This window comes from Macaca nemestrina, chromosome 1, assembly GCF_043159975.1.
Source record: "Macaca nemestrina isolate mMacNem1 chromosome 1, mMacNem.hap1, whole genome shotgun sequence".
In the NCBI taxonomy this organism is placed as follows: Eukaryota; Metazoa; Chordata; class Mammalia; order Primates; family Cercopithecidae; genus Macaca; species Macaca nemestrina.
The window spans coordinates 17,824,305-17,842,548 of NC_092125.1; the positions used below are offsets into that span (position 1 = coordinate 17,824,305).

An 18,244-nucleotide genomic window follows, 5' to 3' on the forward strand; every position below is an offset into this window, starting at 1 on the left:
AATTAGCCACGTTTGGTGGCGCTTGCCTTTAATCCTAGCTACTTGGGAGGCTGAGGCAGGAGAGTTGCCTGAACCCGGGAGGCTGAGGTTGCAGTGAGCCGAGATTACGCCACTGCACTCCAGCCTGGGCAACAGAGCGGGGGTCCATCTCAATAAACAAAACAAAAACCCAAAACCCACCATTTTATAAAAACAGAATCTAGACCCCATGTCCCCACAGTAGGGGGATAGCATTTAAGGACTGAGCCAGAATTACCAGCTCTGCTTTTAAGGCGGGAAGTTGACTAACAGGAAAAATCGAAACAGAAAGAAAACTATGGCTCTATTATGAATGACAGATTTGGGGGAATATCAGAATTCTTAGGGTGCAAATTTTCTCAAGTGTTTAACAGATGTAGTAAGGCTTAAATTTCAAATTGAGTTCCATTTTCTCAACTGATGTATTTCCATCATTCCCTAGAACCTGACACCAACTCCTGACTTTACTACCTGTTTCTCAAACAATTGCCTCTTCCTCTCCATCCCTGCCACTACCCTTCCCCCCTTATCTATGCTGTCCCCAGAAAAATCCATCGGAAACACTTCTCACCACGTCCTCGACCGGCTTATAAGCCTTTCCAAGTCCCACCTGAATTAAGAGATGCTTATCAGCAGGTATCACACAAACCAGACATAAAGTGAGGAACATAAGGTCCCTGGCCTCAAACTTGTACTATTTGGCTAGATCTGTCCTTCTGCCATCTCTCCTTCGGCCATTTTGCCCCTCACATTTTACTCTATTCACTTGGAATAGCATACAGTTCCCTCGGAACATGCCTTTGTGTTCCTTCTTCCCTTTGAAAGGTTCTTCCCCACCCTTCTTTAAGCGGGCTAACTCGACTCACTGTACACGATTCAACTTTGGATGTTGTCTCCTCCAAGAAATATCCCCGGAGTCCTGGGCTGAGCTAATTGTCTTTCCTACAGTTTACCCACAGCACCTAGCCAAAACCCTTGCCATAGCATTTAGCAAACTGTACAGAGATTAATGTGCATTTGTCTTACTCCCCAACTAGGCTGAAAAGCTCGAGGGCATGGACCGTCTTAGCTACTTCACAGCCCCAGAACCTTGTGTGGTTTTGACTCAGGAAGCATTTAATTGCACATAATTTGTTATACTCATTTAGAGAAAATGATCCTCTATGAAAATATAACTATATAAACAATACACATTTTAATAGCTATTTATAAATATTTATTAAACATTTTTAACTTAATGCTTTAAGAAGTATCAAAACTTGTGAACATCCAACCAGTCTAAAATGAAAAGGGCTGATAAGTGTTATGAATGGTGAACAACTAAAACTCCCATATATTGCTGGTAGGAGTGTAAACTGGCAGAATTTACTAAAGCAAAACAGAAATATACCCGTGACTCAGCAATTCCACTCCTGAATATATTCCCAACAGAAAAGAATGTTCTCAGCAGCATTATGTTTACCAGCCCCAAAGTGGAAAAAATTCAAATGTCCATTAACATTAGAATGGATGAAGAAATTCTGGTATATTCATACAAATGCAAGAGCAATGAAAATGAACTCCTGCTACACATAAGAACAAAGATATTACTTTATAAAGTTCAAAAATAATCTGCGATGATGGGGTGAAAACAGTGGGGACCTCTGGAGGTGGTGAGGGTCATGGGTATCAACTGGGAACAGACACCTATAGGAAGCCTGTGGCAATGGAAGTGTTCTCTAACTTCAGCTGGGTAGTAGTTACACAGGTGAACACTGTAGAAGTTTACCCAGCTGTGCACTTAAGATTTGTGCACCTGTATTACAATGAAGTGAAGGAAAATTGCAATAAAAGAAAACTTGTGAACAACTGTTAGGGCTATGCCAACAGCATGTACAGCCACAAGACAAAAAGTAAACTGATAAAAGTATCTTTGTCCTTTCCCTATAACATGGAAAAGATATTTTAAAAAAAAAAAAAAAAGATTACTTTAAATGCACAAATGGTATTCCTTTTATTATAATGGTTTAAACTTGGCTGAAAGTTCAAAATACTATTTCCAGATAACTTTCCACTGTTACATAAACTAGGCAACCTTGTTTTGTTTATGTTATACGTATCAGTTACTTATCAGCACAGAATTTTAACCACTCTGCTAAATTTTGAGAAAACAGCTAAACTCAATATAAAATCTGGCCTACAGAATTATAGTGGCTATTTGTTACTAAAAATATTCCAAAATAAATTTACTTATTTCCCTATGTTCCATATTCTTTAACTTAAAATCTGCTGCCGTTTAGTAAAAGTGGGACAAATAAAATTCTTTAAAATCTAGAGAAAACAGTTCCTGTTAAGATTCTGCAAACAAAAAAATAAATAAATAATACAATTTGAGTACTCTAAAACAATATACTTTGTAGTCTAGATTGTGGTTTTGGTCAGTATGTCTGACACTATGAAGATTTACATCAGTTCAGGGAATGAGTTCTAATACTATTAATAAAGAAATAGTCAATATAACCAAATACCTGCCAGGATTCCCCATATGAGTGTTTCTAGGAAAGTATACAAATGAAAAGATAAACAGATTTTTAAAACCCTTAAGAGCAAGAAAGAACAAAAGTATCTAAAAATTATACATGACAGGCAGAACTTGGGTTACAGTATACCTAAGGCAAGAGTGAATGTAGCACCCTGAGACATAAAACATTTTCAAATTACAATCTTATATGTGGATATATAAAATAGGACATTTTGTATTGGTTATATGAACTGGATTATAACCTACAAATCTCAGTATTAACCAGAACTTCCTGACTGGCTGACAGAGCACATTAGTGAGGTAATACAGGTGGTATTTGAGATTTTGAAACCTTTTTCAAAGACTTTCTTCAGCTTTTGACTTTGATGCTGTCACCTTCTAGGCACCAGTCCAAGTGCTCATTAATCTGAGACTCCAAAACTTCATTCTGACAAACTGGGCAATTAACCATTTTGCTCTGGCTGGATGAACTGCTGGAATTCTGAGTTGTAGTTGTAGGATATGAACTGTACTTTGGATCATTACCACTGCTTTCTATTTGTTCTTTCTTGATAAAAAAATTGTCAAAAACAGTCTTATCTTCTAGCCGAGGTCGTTTATTTGGGAATGTATCTTCAGACCCACTCACATCCCAGGATGGCGTCACAGATGTTGATTCCATTACTTTTGAAGAATTTCTTAAGGATATCTTAGAAGATGAAACCCTTCTTTGAGAACTAGAAGATACTGAGTTTTTAGGGATGTTGCCAACTGTTTCACTTTTCCTTGGAGATCCATTCACACCTCTGAAAGCCTTTTGGTTGGCAACTGATACTCTAGGAAAGTAGTTGCTTAGAACATTTTGGTGACTGTTATTAACAGCAGGGGAGACCAGATGAGAATTTTTACTTGAACCATTCTGTTCAAATTTCACCTTGATTTTAGAATTAGGTCTTACAGCATTTGCTGAATGGTTTTGATTTAAAAGATCTTGCGTTTTATTAATGGCATGTGAAGTGATCAATTTCCCAGGTGAAGGTAAATTGCTTGCTTCTCCTAGAACATATCCTTTCCCACTAAAAGGGATTACTAGCTGGGCCTCACCTCTGTTGGGTTTATCTGCAAAAAAAGCAAAGAAGATTTTTATGTAAGTGCCTCAACTCAAAAGAAATACAGTAACAAACATTAAACTAATGTACAGTTTTCTCAAAATGAAGAAATAATATTTTATTCTATCTTACATCCATATAATCCTATTAATGAGAGAAGGACAATCTTCAGAATTCAGAGTTCTGATATTGAGAGAATATAAACGATAAAAAAAAAAATTCTCTCATACTTAAATAAAAAATCTTATGCCAAAGACCAGTAACAAGGCAACATTTACCTTGAAAATGACTTAGTCCTTAATGTGTAATTCCAGGAGGGAAAATCTGCTGCCTCATTCTTATCTTTCCTTCTACTTATGAAAATGAAGATACGGTCTTTCCACATCACTTCATCTATAGCTCCTTCACTCAATAATTAAAGATTTGGGAAATATAGCCTATGTTCTTGGGTTCTACCACATCAAATCAACAACTTCCGAAGGGAAGAGGCATCTTCAGTAACTCTGAACTTCACAGGAAAAGGGTAAATCTTGAAGATGAAGTACTTGCAAATATATGTCATATCCTTTTCCCATTCTTTGAATGAACATACATACATCAATAGAAGTCACTTGGATAGAATCCAACTGATAGGAAGGGGTGTAGTTAGGACGTATATTCCGGGCATTGTTACTTGAATTATTGTTTTTATTTTGACAATCTTTTTGCCTTCTGTTTCCTAATAACTCAGTGAGTCAAGATAGGGAAAGGAACTTTACCTCAAATATTATCAGAGATTGAGTTTTGTTTCTTTGAATAAAAAGAAACTGAAAAAAGTTAAAATAAAAATAAAAATTGAAATATCAGTGGAAACTATTCCTACTTTTACTTACTTCTGTACAAAGTCTATTTTCCTACCATCATTTCATGGACGATGGGATTTTTTCCTTAAGTCTACACTTGAAGACTTAGTCTACACCAGAAACAATCCTTAAGCTTATCTTAATACCAGTTCTCTGAAGGACAGTATTGTCTTTACATCGTAGCTATGGTCACGTAAAAGTCAGAAGGAATGCACACGAAGGTACCTTTATTCTCTGCGGCTGATACTGGTTGCTTTCCTAGTTTTGTCTTTCCTTTGCCTTTTTTTGAGTAATTCTCTGGTTCCTTGATTTTCATGTAAGTGCCTCCACAGGTTTTCTGGTGCTCAGCCCACCAATAGTCATGAGCAGAGGGTTCCCTGTTAGTAGCTCTTTTGACATAGCCGTAATAGGGCGGCCTGTGCTGGCACGGCCCATCGCAGCGCCACCAGTGTCGCCGATATTCATCCACCTCATCGTGAAAAGTATGGTAGACCTGAGGGGAGAGAGAATTCTTTGTATTCAATAAGCAAGTTAACAACTGCAAGAAAACGATGTACATAAGCAGTCTTTTTTTTTTTTTTTTTTTTTTTTTTAATTTTTGAAACTTTGTTTCCCAGAGCTTTCTGAAGAGTTCTATTTTGGGAAAGAAAGCAACTATATTTAGTTTCTGTTCAAAAGTTGTCAATGGGAAATGGCAGCAGTTAATACTTCATAAACTGTGTAAAGATAGACGCATGCGGGATCAGACGACAAAAAATCTTTTAAAAACAAAACCACAGAAAATCTTCATGAATGCTAACAGTTTCAGAAATCAAATTTGTAAATGATCAAAAATTAGGATAAAGATTTTATATAATACCGTACTAAAATAAGAATCATTCCCACTGCTAAATTGAAATTTTCCCTATAAGTAACAATAGGAAAAGGGTTCTAAAGGACTAAACTACTCCCTATAAATGCCTGACCCTAACAACACAAGTATCTTACCCAGAGAAGCTTCTGCTAAGCTCACTCTCCACATTCTCAAAGTTCTTTGCTTATGCCTCTGTATAAGCCTTATGGGGTACCATTCTATCTGTTTATAAATATTTCTCTTACCAGACTGAAAAGTTCTCCAGGATCTGAATGTTTTAATTTTTTGTGTCCCTAATGGCTAATATAGTGCTTTTTGTACCAGGAAGGTGCTCAGTCAGAAAAGCAGCATTCATTGAATCAAATAAAATTCTCTGAAGTGTGCTTTTCAGGCCTTAAGTAGGATGCCTTCTTTTTTCACCCTCTAGACAAAAATCCTATTTAGAATCCAAGCAGAAAACAGGTAAGGGAAAAGATCTGACTGAAAAGGGGGTCAGCCCTCCCAGCACGGTAGCACAGAGGACTACAGAGCACCATTTGAAATGACTCCTAAATGACTATGGGTACTTTATTCTTCTGCCTTCTCAGTGGAACTCTGTGTAAGAGTAAGAAGCATCTGTATATAAGATTTTGGTTTTTTACCAAAGACATTTAGCTTTCTAATAAATTCTCCTTGTGGGAAAGAATGTTAAGCTTTCTATAACTCTATAGTTTTAAACTCACTATTGCTCCATCCTAAGCAAAAAATTTCTACTACTCAAGCATGCAAAGAATGCACATTACATTAAATGCAGAAGGGACTGAAGGACATAGGTTTTAAGGCAAAGAAGCATGGGAAACCCCGCACTCTATTATGTTCAGAACTCTTGACTTAATTCATTTCCAAAAAAGACAGGGAAATGGATCTGTTTTGTTTGTTTGTCTTGTGACATGGACTAGCTCTGTTTGCCCAGGCTGGAGTGAGGTGGCATGATCTTGGCTCACTGCAACCTCCGCCTCCCAGGCTCAAGTGATCCTTCTATCTCTGTCTCCCGAGTAGCCGCGACTACAGGCATGAGCTACCACGCCTGGCTAATTTTTTTATTTTTTTGTGGAAACAAGTCTCACTATATTGCCCAGGCTGATCTCAAACTCCTGGGCTCAAGTGATCCTCCCACTTCGGCCTCCCAAAGTGCTGGGATTACAGGTGTGAGCCACCACACCCAGCCTGGATCTGTTTTGCTTCCAATTCCTGTAACTCCTAAAGCATGGGAATGTGACTTTTAACAATGTAGTCACTAAAATAAAATTACTCTACAATGTAGGTATCCTGTGGAGTTCCTTATAACAGGATGTAACCTGTAAAAGCAAGGAGTGTTCACTCCTTAAAACGTCTACTAAATAAAAACACACAGATATCTAAGATAAAAGAACAGATACTCTTCCAACTGAACAATGGGATGTATACAAGGGCTTTGCTTATAGTGTAAGTTCTGGTTAAGAAACTAAATGTATTTTATACAAGCAACTCTATAATTCTCTTGCTAACCTGGATTTTATGTCTGATTTTTTAAAAACTGCAAGACACTTTCCTAATGTTGAAGTAACTAAGAATTAAATGAGGTCTTTAGAAAATTAAAACTGATAGCTAGAAAACAGTAATATATGGAGAGGCCAGGCATGGTACCTCATGTATATAATCCCACCACTTTGGGAGGCTGAGATGGGAGAATCATTTGAACCCATGAGTTCAAGATCAGCCTGGGCAACATGGTGAGACCCTGTCTCTAAAAAAAAAAAATTTTTTTTTAAATTAGCTTGACATTGTGGCACACATCTGTAGCCCCAGCTACTCAGGAGGCTGAGGTGGGAGGATCACTTAAGCCCAGGAGGTTGAGTCTGCAGTGGGCTATGAATGCCCCACGGCATCCAGCCTAGGCAACAGAGCAAGACCCTATCTTAAAAATAAATAAATAAACAAACAAAACATGGCGGTTGAGCACTGTTCATTTTCTATCACACTGGATTTTGTTGCCTTTTAAAGGAAGGAAATACCCAAACATAAGAAAGAATTTAATCTATCCTATTAATATTCAATTCAGTATTTGTCAAGTCCATGTAAGGACAGTACCTTATACACCTTATACAGATGTATTATAAAGATGGGCAAGACCTACCCTGTGTTCAAAAGTGTGAAAGTAGCAAAAAAATTGTAATAGCTTAAATATCTGTTGAGGATTCAAAAGAGGGAGAAACGAGATGCCACTGGAATGATGAAAAGCATTCGGACAAAAAACAGAGCAGGGGCACGCCTTAGGGAAGCTGCGCAGGGAGGTCAAAAGTGCAGTTAAAGAAAGAGGACACAGGCAGCAGAGTTGGAGGCAGTAAAAAAGGAACAAGGTTATTTAATAAAACGAATACAATTAAACTAATATTTAATTAGTGTCAGATTGGCTAAAATGTTTAGACGTGCTTTCTCCTTTAATCCTTTCTCCTCACAAGGATCCAACAGGCAGGTATTGTTATTACTCTCATTTGCCATGGGTATAAAATGAGGCATAGAAAAGTTAGTAATTGGAGGAGCCAGGATTTGAATCCAAGCAGCCTGACGCCTCCAGCTTTTTGAACCTTAGGCTTTGCCATCTCCTACAATGCCATACAGAGATATGAATCGAAGAATTCTGATGAGGGAATAACATCTGCAATGGTAGCAGGATATAGGATGGACTAAAGAAGACAATAATAAGGAAACAAAGTTAAGAGATCATTATGATTCCAGAAGAGAGGTACTGCAGGCCTGAGTTACCGACGTGTAAAATGTTGACCCCAAAGAGGTCAGAGGCCTCGGGGATATCACTGGCTCTGCTGCCATTCTACCATGTGGTCCCAGACAAGCCAATTCGCTTCTCTAGGCCTCTCGTTCGCTGTGGAAAATCCTCAAAGATATTCGTTTCTACCTAGTTCTCTACTTCCAATTAAATCTCAGGAGTTACTGAATAAACTACTCAATATCATAAATATATATGGCTTTCTGTACCGTTATATTGGCTCCAGTCAGGCTGTTGATGCGATGCATATGTTTACAAAATTCTGGACCATGCCCTTCTCGGTCTTTGTCATTATTAGTGACAAATAAATAGGCATGTATCATTTCATGCAGGAGGGTCTGGAACATAAAATAATCAAATTATTTTAAGAGTTTGTATGACACTTCGGAAAATATACATTTTCTTATTCTATCTGGAGTCTTTTCTGTATCACAGGCTTCCTTCAGAACTGATAAAACTCATTCTAGGCCGGGTGCAGTGGCTCACACCTGTAATCCCAACACTTTGGGAGGCAAAGGTGGGAGGATCGCTGGATCCCAGTGGTTCGAGACCAGCCTGGGCAACATGGCGAAACCCTGTCTCTACAAAAAAAATACAAAAATTAGTCAGGTGTGGTGGTGCGTGCCTGTAGTCCCCGCTACACTCAGGAGGCTGAGGTGGGAAGATCCTCTGAGCCTGGGGAGGTTGAGGCTGCAGTGAGCTGTGACTGTGCCACTACACTCCAGCCAGGGTGACAGAATGAGACACTGTCTCACAAAAACAAAACAACAACAACAAAAAACCCACCTCATTCTATAAAAATTATATAAGCACACATTCACAAAACATCACATACGAGTTGGGGATCCCAACTCTGAAAATCCAAAATGCTCCAAAATCAGAAACTTTTGAGCACCAACATGACACTCAAAAGGAAATGCTCATTGGAGCATTGCAGATTTTCAGATTTGGGATGCTCCACCTGTAAGAATAACACAAATATTCCAAAATCCAAAATAAATATGAAATCCAAGACACTTCTAGTCCCAAGCATTTTGGAGAAGGGGTACTCAAATTTGTGTAATATCTGAAGCTCTGAAAATCACAGGTTAAGAACTCCCTGTTCTAGGGAGACCTTTTTAACTATAAATCAAAATCCAGAAAAATCAATGAATTCAACTACCTAAAAACTTTAAAATTCTTTTTTTTTTTTTTGAACAGGGTCTTACTCTGTCACCCAGGCTAGAGTGCAGTGGCTCAATCTCTGCTCACTGCAACTTCTGCCTCCCAGGTCCAAATGATTCTCGTGCCTCAGGCTCCTGAGTAGCTGGCACTACAGGCGTCCCCCACCATGCCTGGCTAATTTTTGTATTTTAGCAGAGACAGGGTTTGGCCATGTTGGCCAAGCTGGTCTTAAACTCCTGACCTCAAGCAATCTGCCCGCCTCAGCCTCCCAAAGTGCTGGGATTATAGGGGGCAGCCACTGCACCCAGACAAAACTTTAAAATTCTATAGGAAAAAAACACCAAGTAAAAAGATAAACTCAGAAAAATATATGTGTAACTCTTACCACAGGCTATTCCTAATAGACAAGGAACTCCTAATGTCAACAGGAAAATGACAACCCAATTTCAAAATGGGCAAAGACCATGGAGCTCACAGAAGTAGCATAAATGACCCAGACACAAACGAAAAAATGCCCAGCTTCTGGCTCACGAGGTCAGGAGATTGAAACCGTCCTGCTCAACATGGTGAAACCCTGTCTCTACTAAAATACAAAAAAAAAATACAAAAAAAAATTAGCCGGGCGTACTTGCGCCAGCCTGTAGTCTGAGCTGCTCGGGAGGCTGAGGCAGGGGAATCGCTTAAACCCGGGAGGCGGAGGTTGCAGTGAGCCGAGATCGCACCACTGCACTCCAGCCTGGGTGACAGTGAGACTCCGTCTCCAAAAAAAAAAAAAAAAAAGAAAAAGAAAAGAAAAGAAAAAATGCCCAACTTTATTTATAAAAAGAGAAATGCGAATTAACACTACACTAGGATGGTCAGGCGTAGTGGCTCATGCCTATAATCCCAGCACTTTGGGAGGCTGAGGTGGGAGGATTGCTTGAGGCCAAGAGTTCAAAACCAGCCTGGTCAACATAGTGAGACCTTGTCTCTACAAAAAAATTATAGTGAGACCTTGTCTCTACAAAAAAATTAAAATAAAACAATTAGCTGTGCACCTGTAGTTCTAGCTACTCAGGAGGCTGAGATGGGGGGATCGCTTGAGGCCAGGAATTCAAGGTTGCAGTGACGTATGATTACCTCCAGCCTAGACAACCCAGCAAGACCCTGTCTCAAAAAACAAAAAAACCCCCCAAAACCCAACACTACACTAGGATGTTATTTATTGCTTATCAAGATTGGTAAAACTCCTAAAGTTTGACACCATTAGTAAAGCCAAGGGAAAATAAACATTCCTATATATTGCTGGTGGGAGTGCAATTCTCCTATGGAAAATTTGGTAGCATCTAACAAAATTACAAATGCATTTGTTTTCTCAGAGAGCAATACCTAGACTAGCATGCACGGTCATACGTACAAGGTGTATTCACTGTGACACTGCTTATAATAGCGAAAGATTAGAAATAACTCCAGTGTTTTGTACATCCATATAATGGAATTCTATGCAGCCATAAAAAAGAATGAGAAGGATCTATGTGAAATGGTTTGGAGAAAGCTATAGAGTGTATTAATTAAATTAATTAAAAAGACAGGGGGCCGGGCACGGTGGCTCACGCCTGCAATCCCAGCACTTTGGGAGGCCAAGGCAGGTGGATCACCTGAGGTCAGGAGTTCAAGACCAGCCTGGTCAACATGGTAAAACCCCATCTCTACTAAATACACAAAAATTATCCAGGCATGGTGACAGGTGCCTGTAATCCCAGCTACTTGGGAGGCTGAGGCAGAGGCAGGAGAATCGCCTGAACCTGGAAGGCAGAGGTTGTGGTGAGCCGAGATCACGACACTGCATTCCAGTCTGGGCAGTAAGAGTGAAACTTCGTCTCAAAAAAGTAAAAAAAAGAAAAAGAAAAAAAGAAAAAGACAAAGTACAGAAGACTGTACATAGTATTTTGTGTAAGAAAAATTTCGTGTGGTGGTGAGGAGGAATAAAAATGGATAGAAATATTTGCAAAACAGAAAAATGAAAGAGTAAAAAGAAACTAACGGTTCCTACAGCAAGTAAGGAGTTCAAGATGGAGGACATTGAACAAGACATCTCTGTATATAGCTTTCTACAGTTTTTGGGTTTTGATTCAGAAATCATGAAAACTTTAAAACAAGCACTAAAACCTACTGCTCATTCCACACCAAAGATGCACAAGTTTCTGTGCAAAATTAACAAAAGCATTTAAGGTTGCTGGGGTTTTTGCTCTAAAAAATACAAATAATTTTTTTAAGCAAAAATCATAAAGATCTTCAAAGACATACCTTTTTCATGATCCTCCATAACTTTTTTAAAAAAGAATTTCCATCAGAAGAACTAGATTGTCATTAATGAATTTTAGTCTTACAAAATTATGCTGAACAGAAAAATGAGAGAATCAAACATTTTAACTTGGTCATTCATATATCCCTCTAAAAATTATCAACTGTTTAATCTCTTAAAAGGAACTTTACTTATTCATCTTATTATTTCTCAGAGACAGGGTCTCACTTTTTCACACAGACTGGAGTGCAGTGGCATGGTTATATTTCACTGCAGCCTCAAATTCCTGGCATCAAGTGATCCTTCTGTCTCAGCCTCCTGAGTAGCTGGGATTACAGGCGCATGCCACCACACCCGGCTAATTTTTTTCAAGATGGTGACAAGGTCTCACCATCTTGCCCAGACAGGTTTCCAACTCCTGGGCTCAAGCAATCCATCTGTCTTGGCCTGGGATTACACGCATGAGCCACTGTGCCCAGCCAGAACTTTATTTTTCAAGTAAATGCCACTCAACGAAGAAGATTTAAATTCAAGAAAGGTACTGCAAAAGTTTCTCAACATTCTAAATTAGAGTAATGATAAAGAACTATTCTCACAAAGGAGAAACAAATTTAGGTTCCTGATTTTGGGTTCAATTTAACTAAACATTAAAAACATCTTGAAAATGGTACTGAACTTTTTTTTGTATCTATCATTTTCCACATTTAGTTTTAATTCAAGGATCTATACAACACAGTCCCAAAATACCTCTGTTTTCCACGACTGTTCTATCCGATCAAAATGAACCACCTCTAGTCCTAAATATGCCCCCAGTTGTCTGAACTCATTTTTGTTCACATTATTCCCACTCTTTCTGCCAAGAGTAGCCTCCTGTCCTATCTCTGCTTGTCAAAAGTACAATTCGTCCTCTAATGCTCACCTCTCCACGTTTTAATCAGCAGGAGTGACGAGCTGAATGGTAAAGGGGACAGAACAAGAGCCTTGGAGTCAGGGATACTGGAACCTAAACCCACGATCACATGCATGAGACCTGGGACAGGTTCCAAGTGGCTCCTCATCCCTAAAATGGGGTATCCTCATTTTGCATGGCTGTGGTAAACGCTACATTCAGGTCAAAGTCTGACACACAATAAGCGCTCAATAGCGAGCAGTAGGAGTGGTGATGGCAGTAATAAAATGTACAGTTATAAAGCGTTTCTTGACCTCCTCAACCAGATAAAGTCTGTTCCTTTTCTGAACTCCCTTCACTATGACTTAGTTAACTACAGTTGTGCCTCACTTGACAGGGATATGTTCTGAAAAATCCATTGTTAGGAGATTTTGTCATTGTGCAAACATCTTAAGGGTGCACTTACACAAACCTAGATGGTATAGCCTATAAACACCTAGGCTATAGAGTACAGCCTGCTGCTCCTAGGAAACAAACCTGTACAGGATGTTACTGTACTGAATGCTGTAGGCAAGTGCAACACAATGGTAAGTATTTGTGCAACTAAATATAAAGAAGATAAACGGTACAATAAAAATATGGTCTTGGCCGGGCTCAGTGGCTCATGCCTGTAATCCCAGCACTTTGGGAGGCCGAGGCGGACGGATCATAAGGTCAGGAGATCGAGACCATCCTGGCTAACATGGTGAAACCCCGTCTCTACTAAAAAAAATACAAAAAATTAGCCGAGCGTGGTGGCAGGCGCCTGTAGTCCCAGCTACTCGGGAGGCTGGGGCAGGAGAATGGCATGAACCCGGGAGGCAGAGCTTGCAGTGAGCCAAGATACGCCACTGCACTCCAGCCCGGGCAACAGAGGGAGATGCTGTCTCTAAAAAAAAAAAAAAAAAAAAAAAATATATATATATATATAGATATAGATATAGATATGGTCTTGGCTGGGCACAGTGACTCACACCTGTAATCCCAGCACTTTGGGAGGCTGAGGCAGGAGGATCACCTGGGGTCAGGAGTTCAAGACCAGCCTGGCCAACATGGTGAAACCCCACCTCTACTAAAAATACAAAAAGTAGCCAGGTGTGGTGGCACACACCTGTAATCCCAGCTACTTGGGAGGCTGAGGTAGAAGGATCTCTTGAACCAGGGAGGCAGAGGCTGCAGGGAGCCAAGATCATGTCATTGCACTCCAGCCTGCGCAACAAGACCAAAACTCCATCTCAAAAAACAAAAATAAAAATAAATAAATAAATAAATATATGGTCTTATAATCTTATGGGACCACTGTTATACATGGGGTCCATCATTGACTAAAATGTCATTTTGTAACTTTCTGCCAATAGGAAACGCTCACTTGATACCATTATACATTCCCCATTCTCTTCCCACCCACTACTTAAATTTTTTTTCATGTGTTTATGTAATCATTTACCCAATACATATTCATTAAGCAACTCTTCCAGTTAGGGCTCCTTGTAAGCCTGATTTGGTTAATTATGCTGTTCAACTTTTTAAAATGTGTATTACTTTTTTCTGCTTATTCATTGGGTTACTAAGAAGGTTGTGTTAACATTCTGCAAGTATGAGGCTGGGCATCGTGGCTCACACCTGAATCCCACCACTTTGGGAGGCTGAGGCAGGAGGATTGCTTGGGCCTGGGAGGTTGAGGCTGTAGTGAGACAGGGTCTTGCTCTGTCACCTAGACTGTACTGCCGTGGTGTGATCTCAGCTCACTGTAACCTCCGCCTCCCAGGTTCAAGCGACTCTTGTGCGTCAGCCTCCTGAATAGCTGGGACTACAGGTGTGTGTCACCACACCCAGCTAATTTTTTGTATTTTTAGTAGAGATAGGGTTTCACCATGTTGGTCAGGCTGGTCTCAAACTCCTGGCCTCAAGTGATCCACCTGTCTCAGCTTCCCAAAGTGCTGGGATTACAAGCATGAGCCACTGCGCCCAGCCTGATTGTAGATTCTTTTTGCTTCTGCTAACTTATGCCTCATAAAATTTAAAGCTACGTTATTACTTTTAGGGACATTATGTATTGCTGTTTAATAGATTGTTTTATTATTATAAAATATCCCACTTTTCCTCTAGTAAAACTTCTTCCCTTGAAGTCTTCAGTCTGATACTAATACTGGTTGAACATCCCTAATTTGACAATCCAAAATCTGAAATGCTCCAAAATCCAAAACTTTTTGAGCACTTACAAGATGCTTAAAGCCTATGTTCTAAGGAAATGCACACTAAAGCCATTTCAGATTTGGGACTTTTGGATTAGGAAAGCTCAATCAGTAAGTATAGTGCAAATATTCCAAATTAAAAAAAAAAAAATCTGAAATCTGAAACACTTCTGGTCCCAAACACTTTGGATAATGAGTACTCAACCTTATAGCCACAATAGTTTTCTGCTGTTAAGTGTTTGGATGATTACTTTTCCTCATCCTTTTAATATAAGTGTGTCTTTACTGTAAGCATGCCATTCCATGTATTTAATGGAGTGTTTAGTCCACTGACATTTAATTATTGATACTTTGTTTACACCTACCTTTCTCTTTGTATCATCTGAGCTTTGTTCTTTTTCATTCATCAAGTATTTCTACTGTACCATTTTACATTTAGTAGCTATTTTTTAAACAAATTGTGGTAAAAAAAATTAACAAAATTCCCCATCGTACCCATTTTTATGTGTACAGTTCGGTGTTGAGTATATTCACATTGTCATGTAATCCACTGCCTTTTATTATCCTTAAAAACAGCATCTCTCATCTCCAAGCATGTTTTAATATGTTTCCCACCCCATGCTGAGAAACTACCACCCTGCTCTTTTGTACAGATTTTTTGTTTTTTTGGGTTTTTTTGAGACGGAATTTCGCTCTTATTGCCCAGGCTGGAGTGCAATCGCGCAGTCTCAGCTCACTGCAACCACCACCTCCTGGGTTCAAGAGATCCTCCTGCCTCAGCTCCCACTGCTCCATTCTGCTAGCAGAAGTACCAGCTCTAAATGTGAAGCGTGCACTCACACTGGTTTCTGCTGCCAGCTCGGCTAGGTGTCCTGAGCACACAGCAGTGTGGCAGCCCAACTGAGGAGAATGAAAATTTGTGTTTCTCAACAGGAAGATGTGGATCCTGTTTTCTCTGCTTCTAAATACATAACTTAAGCCAGTTACTTCACCTTTCTGAACCTTAATTTCTTTACTCATAAAAATGAAAATAGCAACACATGAACATAAACAGGGCTGTTGTACAATCAAAGCAGATAATATACCTAGAAGCCTTTTTTTTTTTTTTTTTTTTAAGATGGAGTCTGGCTCTGTAGCCCAGGCTGGAGTGCAGTGGTGCAATCTCGGCTCACTGCAAGCTCTGCCTCCCAGGTTCACACCATTCTCCTGCCTCAGCCTCCCGAGTAGCTGAGACTACAGGCGCCCGCCACCACACTCGGCTTTTTTTTTTTTTTTTTTTTTTTTTTTTTTTAGTAGAGACGGGGTTTCACCGTGTTGGTCAGGATGTTCTCGATCTTCCGACCTCGTGATCCACCCGCATCGGCCTCCCAAAGTGCTGGGATTACAAGCGTAAGCCACCGCACCCGGCCTCTAGAAGCCTTTTTTTTCCCACTATGAAGCACTATAAAAAACATAAGGTGTTCATTATTATTTGCCCCATAATTCAAGTTTGCACTGAGGGCAAAGAGACTTTTTAAAAGATACATACGGGTGAATTCACAGCAGTCTAAATCAATGACAAGCATTTGTAAATTACTGAGCTAGGAAGCAAGTTTACATGAAAAATACCTCTACAAGATCCTTTCTTGGTCTCAACTTTAAAAGGGGTTCGCTGAGACGGATGGAACACATTCCACCCTTCCCTTCATAGCTGCATATCCCAGCACACCTAGAAAACAATCACCATAAAAATGTGTTACATTGACCAAATACGCCCAAGTCCTTACACATTCTTGGGCAGTGCACACTAAGAGAACTCATTTGGCAGATGGCTTTCTTGAGAGTATACCCCCTTGGTTAGCAGATACTTGCATTTCACCCAATTAGTTAGTTACAGCCCCCGGGGGCGCCTCCCGCGATGGCTCCCCGGCCAGGCGAGGAAGGAAAGCAGCGCCCTCTCACCACCCTGCTTGAGAAGGTGGAAGGCTGCAGGCACCTGATAGAGACGCCAGGACAGTACCTGGTGTACAACGGGGACCTAGTGGAATACGATGCGGACCACATGGCCCAACTGCAGCTTCCCTTGCCCTAGCTAGGCTGCAACAGCTCGAAGGCAATCCCATTCTGCTACTCCCAGTCTCCTTACGACAAATCACAGTTTGGTGTTATTAACAAGCAGGTATCTCCAATAGTGTATCTCCAAAATGATAACAGACGCCTGTATAAAGGAGATTGGTACTTTAAACACAATTTAATATGATATCTTAATTTGTTTGTAGGTTGTTTTCTGTCAACTCAAAAACAAGCATGCTGGTGGTATACAACTGTATCTTAAACTTCACCCTATTCACGTGCAGGAGTAGATTATTATTTCAAATAAGGATTTCTCAAATTTAGCATGTAGAAAAAGAATCGTTTTAAAAGCATCACTGAAGATCCCCACTGCAACACACGAGCTCACTAAAGTGGGTTCCTAACGGGAAAGAGAGGAGGGGAACGCACATCCTTTGGAGGTTACTCTGCGTCCTCAGCACTTTCTTAGGGGCAGATTTGGTTGCTTTTCCCTTCAGGGTCCTACAGCACTATCATAAGGCAAATCAGGAACTTGTTATTTTCAAGTTTAGTGAGATTCAAACACAAATCTCTTTTCTCGTTATGGCCCTGAGTCCAACCGTGGCGGTGGGGTCTACACAGCTTTCTTATTTTTCGAGTGGGAGAAAAGGTAAGAAAAAGAGAAATACGCCAAGGCAGGAATTGCCAGGTCCAAAACCAGACTCCCCCCTCATTTAATGCCCCCTGGGACCGTCGGACCAGAGAAAGGAGAGAAGACCAGGACCGGGGGCTGCAGGAGAACTGCCAGTCCCGCCTCTTTCCCCAGCGGGGCTCGGAACTCACAGGGTCATTCGCACGCTCCACTTCACCTCGACGGCCTCCAGCTGGCCCCAGAAGAACTGGTCGTTAAACTGAACAAACAGGGCCTGCAAGTCCGGTGTGGGGTCCACCAACTCCCACGACGCGTCCACTAGCGACAGGGACTCCTGGGCCTGATCGCGCTCCGCCTCCTGCAAGTTCCACTCTTCCTGAAGCCGCAGGGCCAACATCAGGTCATCGTCCATCGTTGCCAGGATCACAGGCGGGATCCGCCGGTGTCAGGCTGGCTCCGAGTTAGGCTGCGACCCCAAGCCGCCTAGCGGAGGACCAGGACTAGCTCCTAGGAGATACCGGCTCTCGAGACGGCCAGTCAATCCCGCGAGAGTTCGCGGAAACTCGCTTGAGAAAGAGAACGTGAACGAGAACGGCGCTTACCCCAAACGCCGAAGCCAAGATTCTAGGGCTTTAAAACAAGCAGTCAGCACGACACCTCCTAGTGGGCGCAGAACCTGGGCTCACAGGGCACCGGCCCTACGAAGCTTTCAGGAAGCTAGTTCCAGCCTTTACTCTTTGCCGGTTATTTCAAACTTCAACGTCACGCTCGGTTCATGCGCAGTACCCAAATTGCTCTCGGCCTCTCCACTCACTTCCGCACTAGCTCCTCCGGCGCATGCGCCTTAACTGATGGCATTCCT

General features: G+C 40.8%; 1 protein-coding gene across 1 annotated transcript; it reads right to left on the bottom strand.

Moving 5' to 3' along the window:
* Positions 1-1,975: 1,975 nt before the first annotated feature.
* Positions 1,976-18,198, bottom strand: LOC105499173 (SprT-like N-terminal domain). The gene is made up of 5 exons (XM_011771657.3): positions 17,574-18,198; positions 16,308-16,407; positions 8,338-8,466; positions 4,695-4,962; positions 1,976-3,637 (listed from the first exon to the last, which is right to left on the bottom strand). The coding sequence occupies exons 1-5, from the start codon at positions 17,792-17,794 to the stop codon at positions 2,889-2,891; spliced, it is 1,467 nt and encodes a 488-aa protein (XP_011769959.1). The 5' UTR covers positions 17,795-18,198; the 3' UTR covers positions 1,976-2,888.
* Positions 18,199-18,244: the final 46 nt, after the last annotated feature.

Coding starts and splice junctions, on each gene's coding strand:
- LOC105499173 (XM_011771657.3), bottom strand. CDS start 17,794: ATGGACGATGACCTGATGTTGGCCCTGCGGCTTCAGGAAGAGTGGAAC. Junction 8,467..16,307: donor CAAGAAAGGATCTTGTAGAG/GTATTTTTCATG, acceptor TTTATGTTCCAG/ACCCTCCTGCATGAAATGAT. Junction 3,638..4,694: donor ATCAGCCGCAGAGAATAAAG/GTACCTTCGTGT, acceptor CTTTTTTTGCAG/ATAAACCCAACAGAGGTGAG.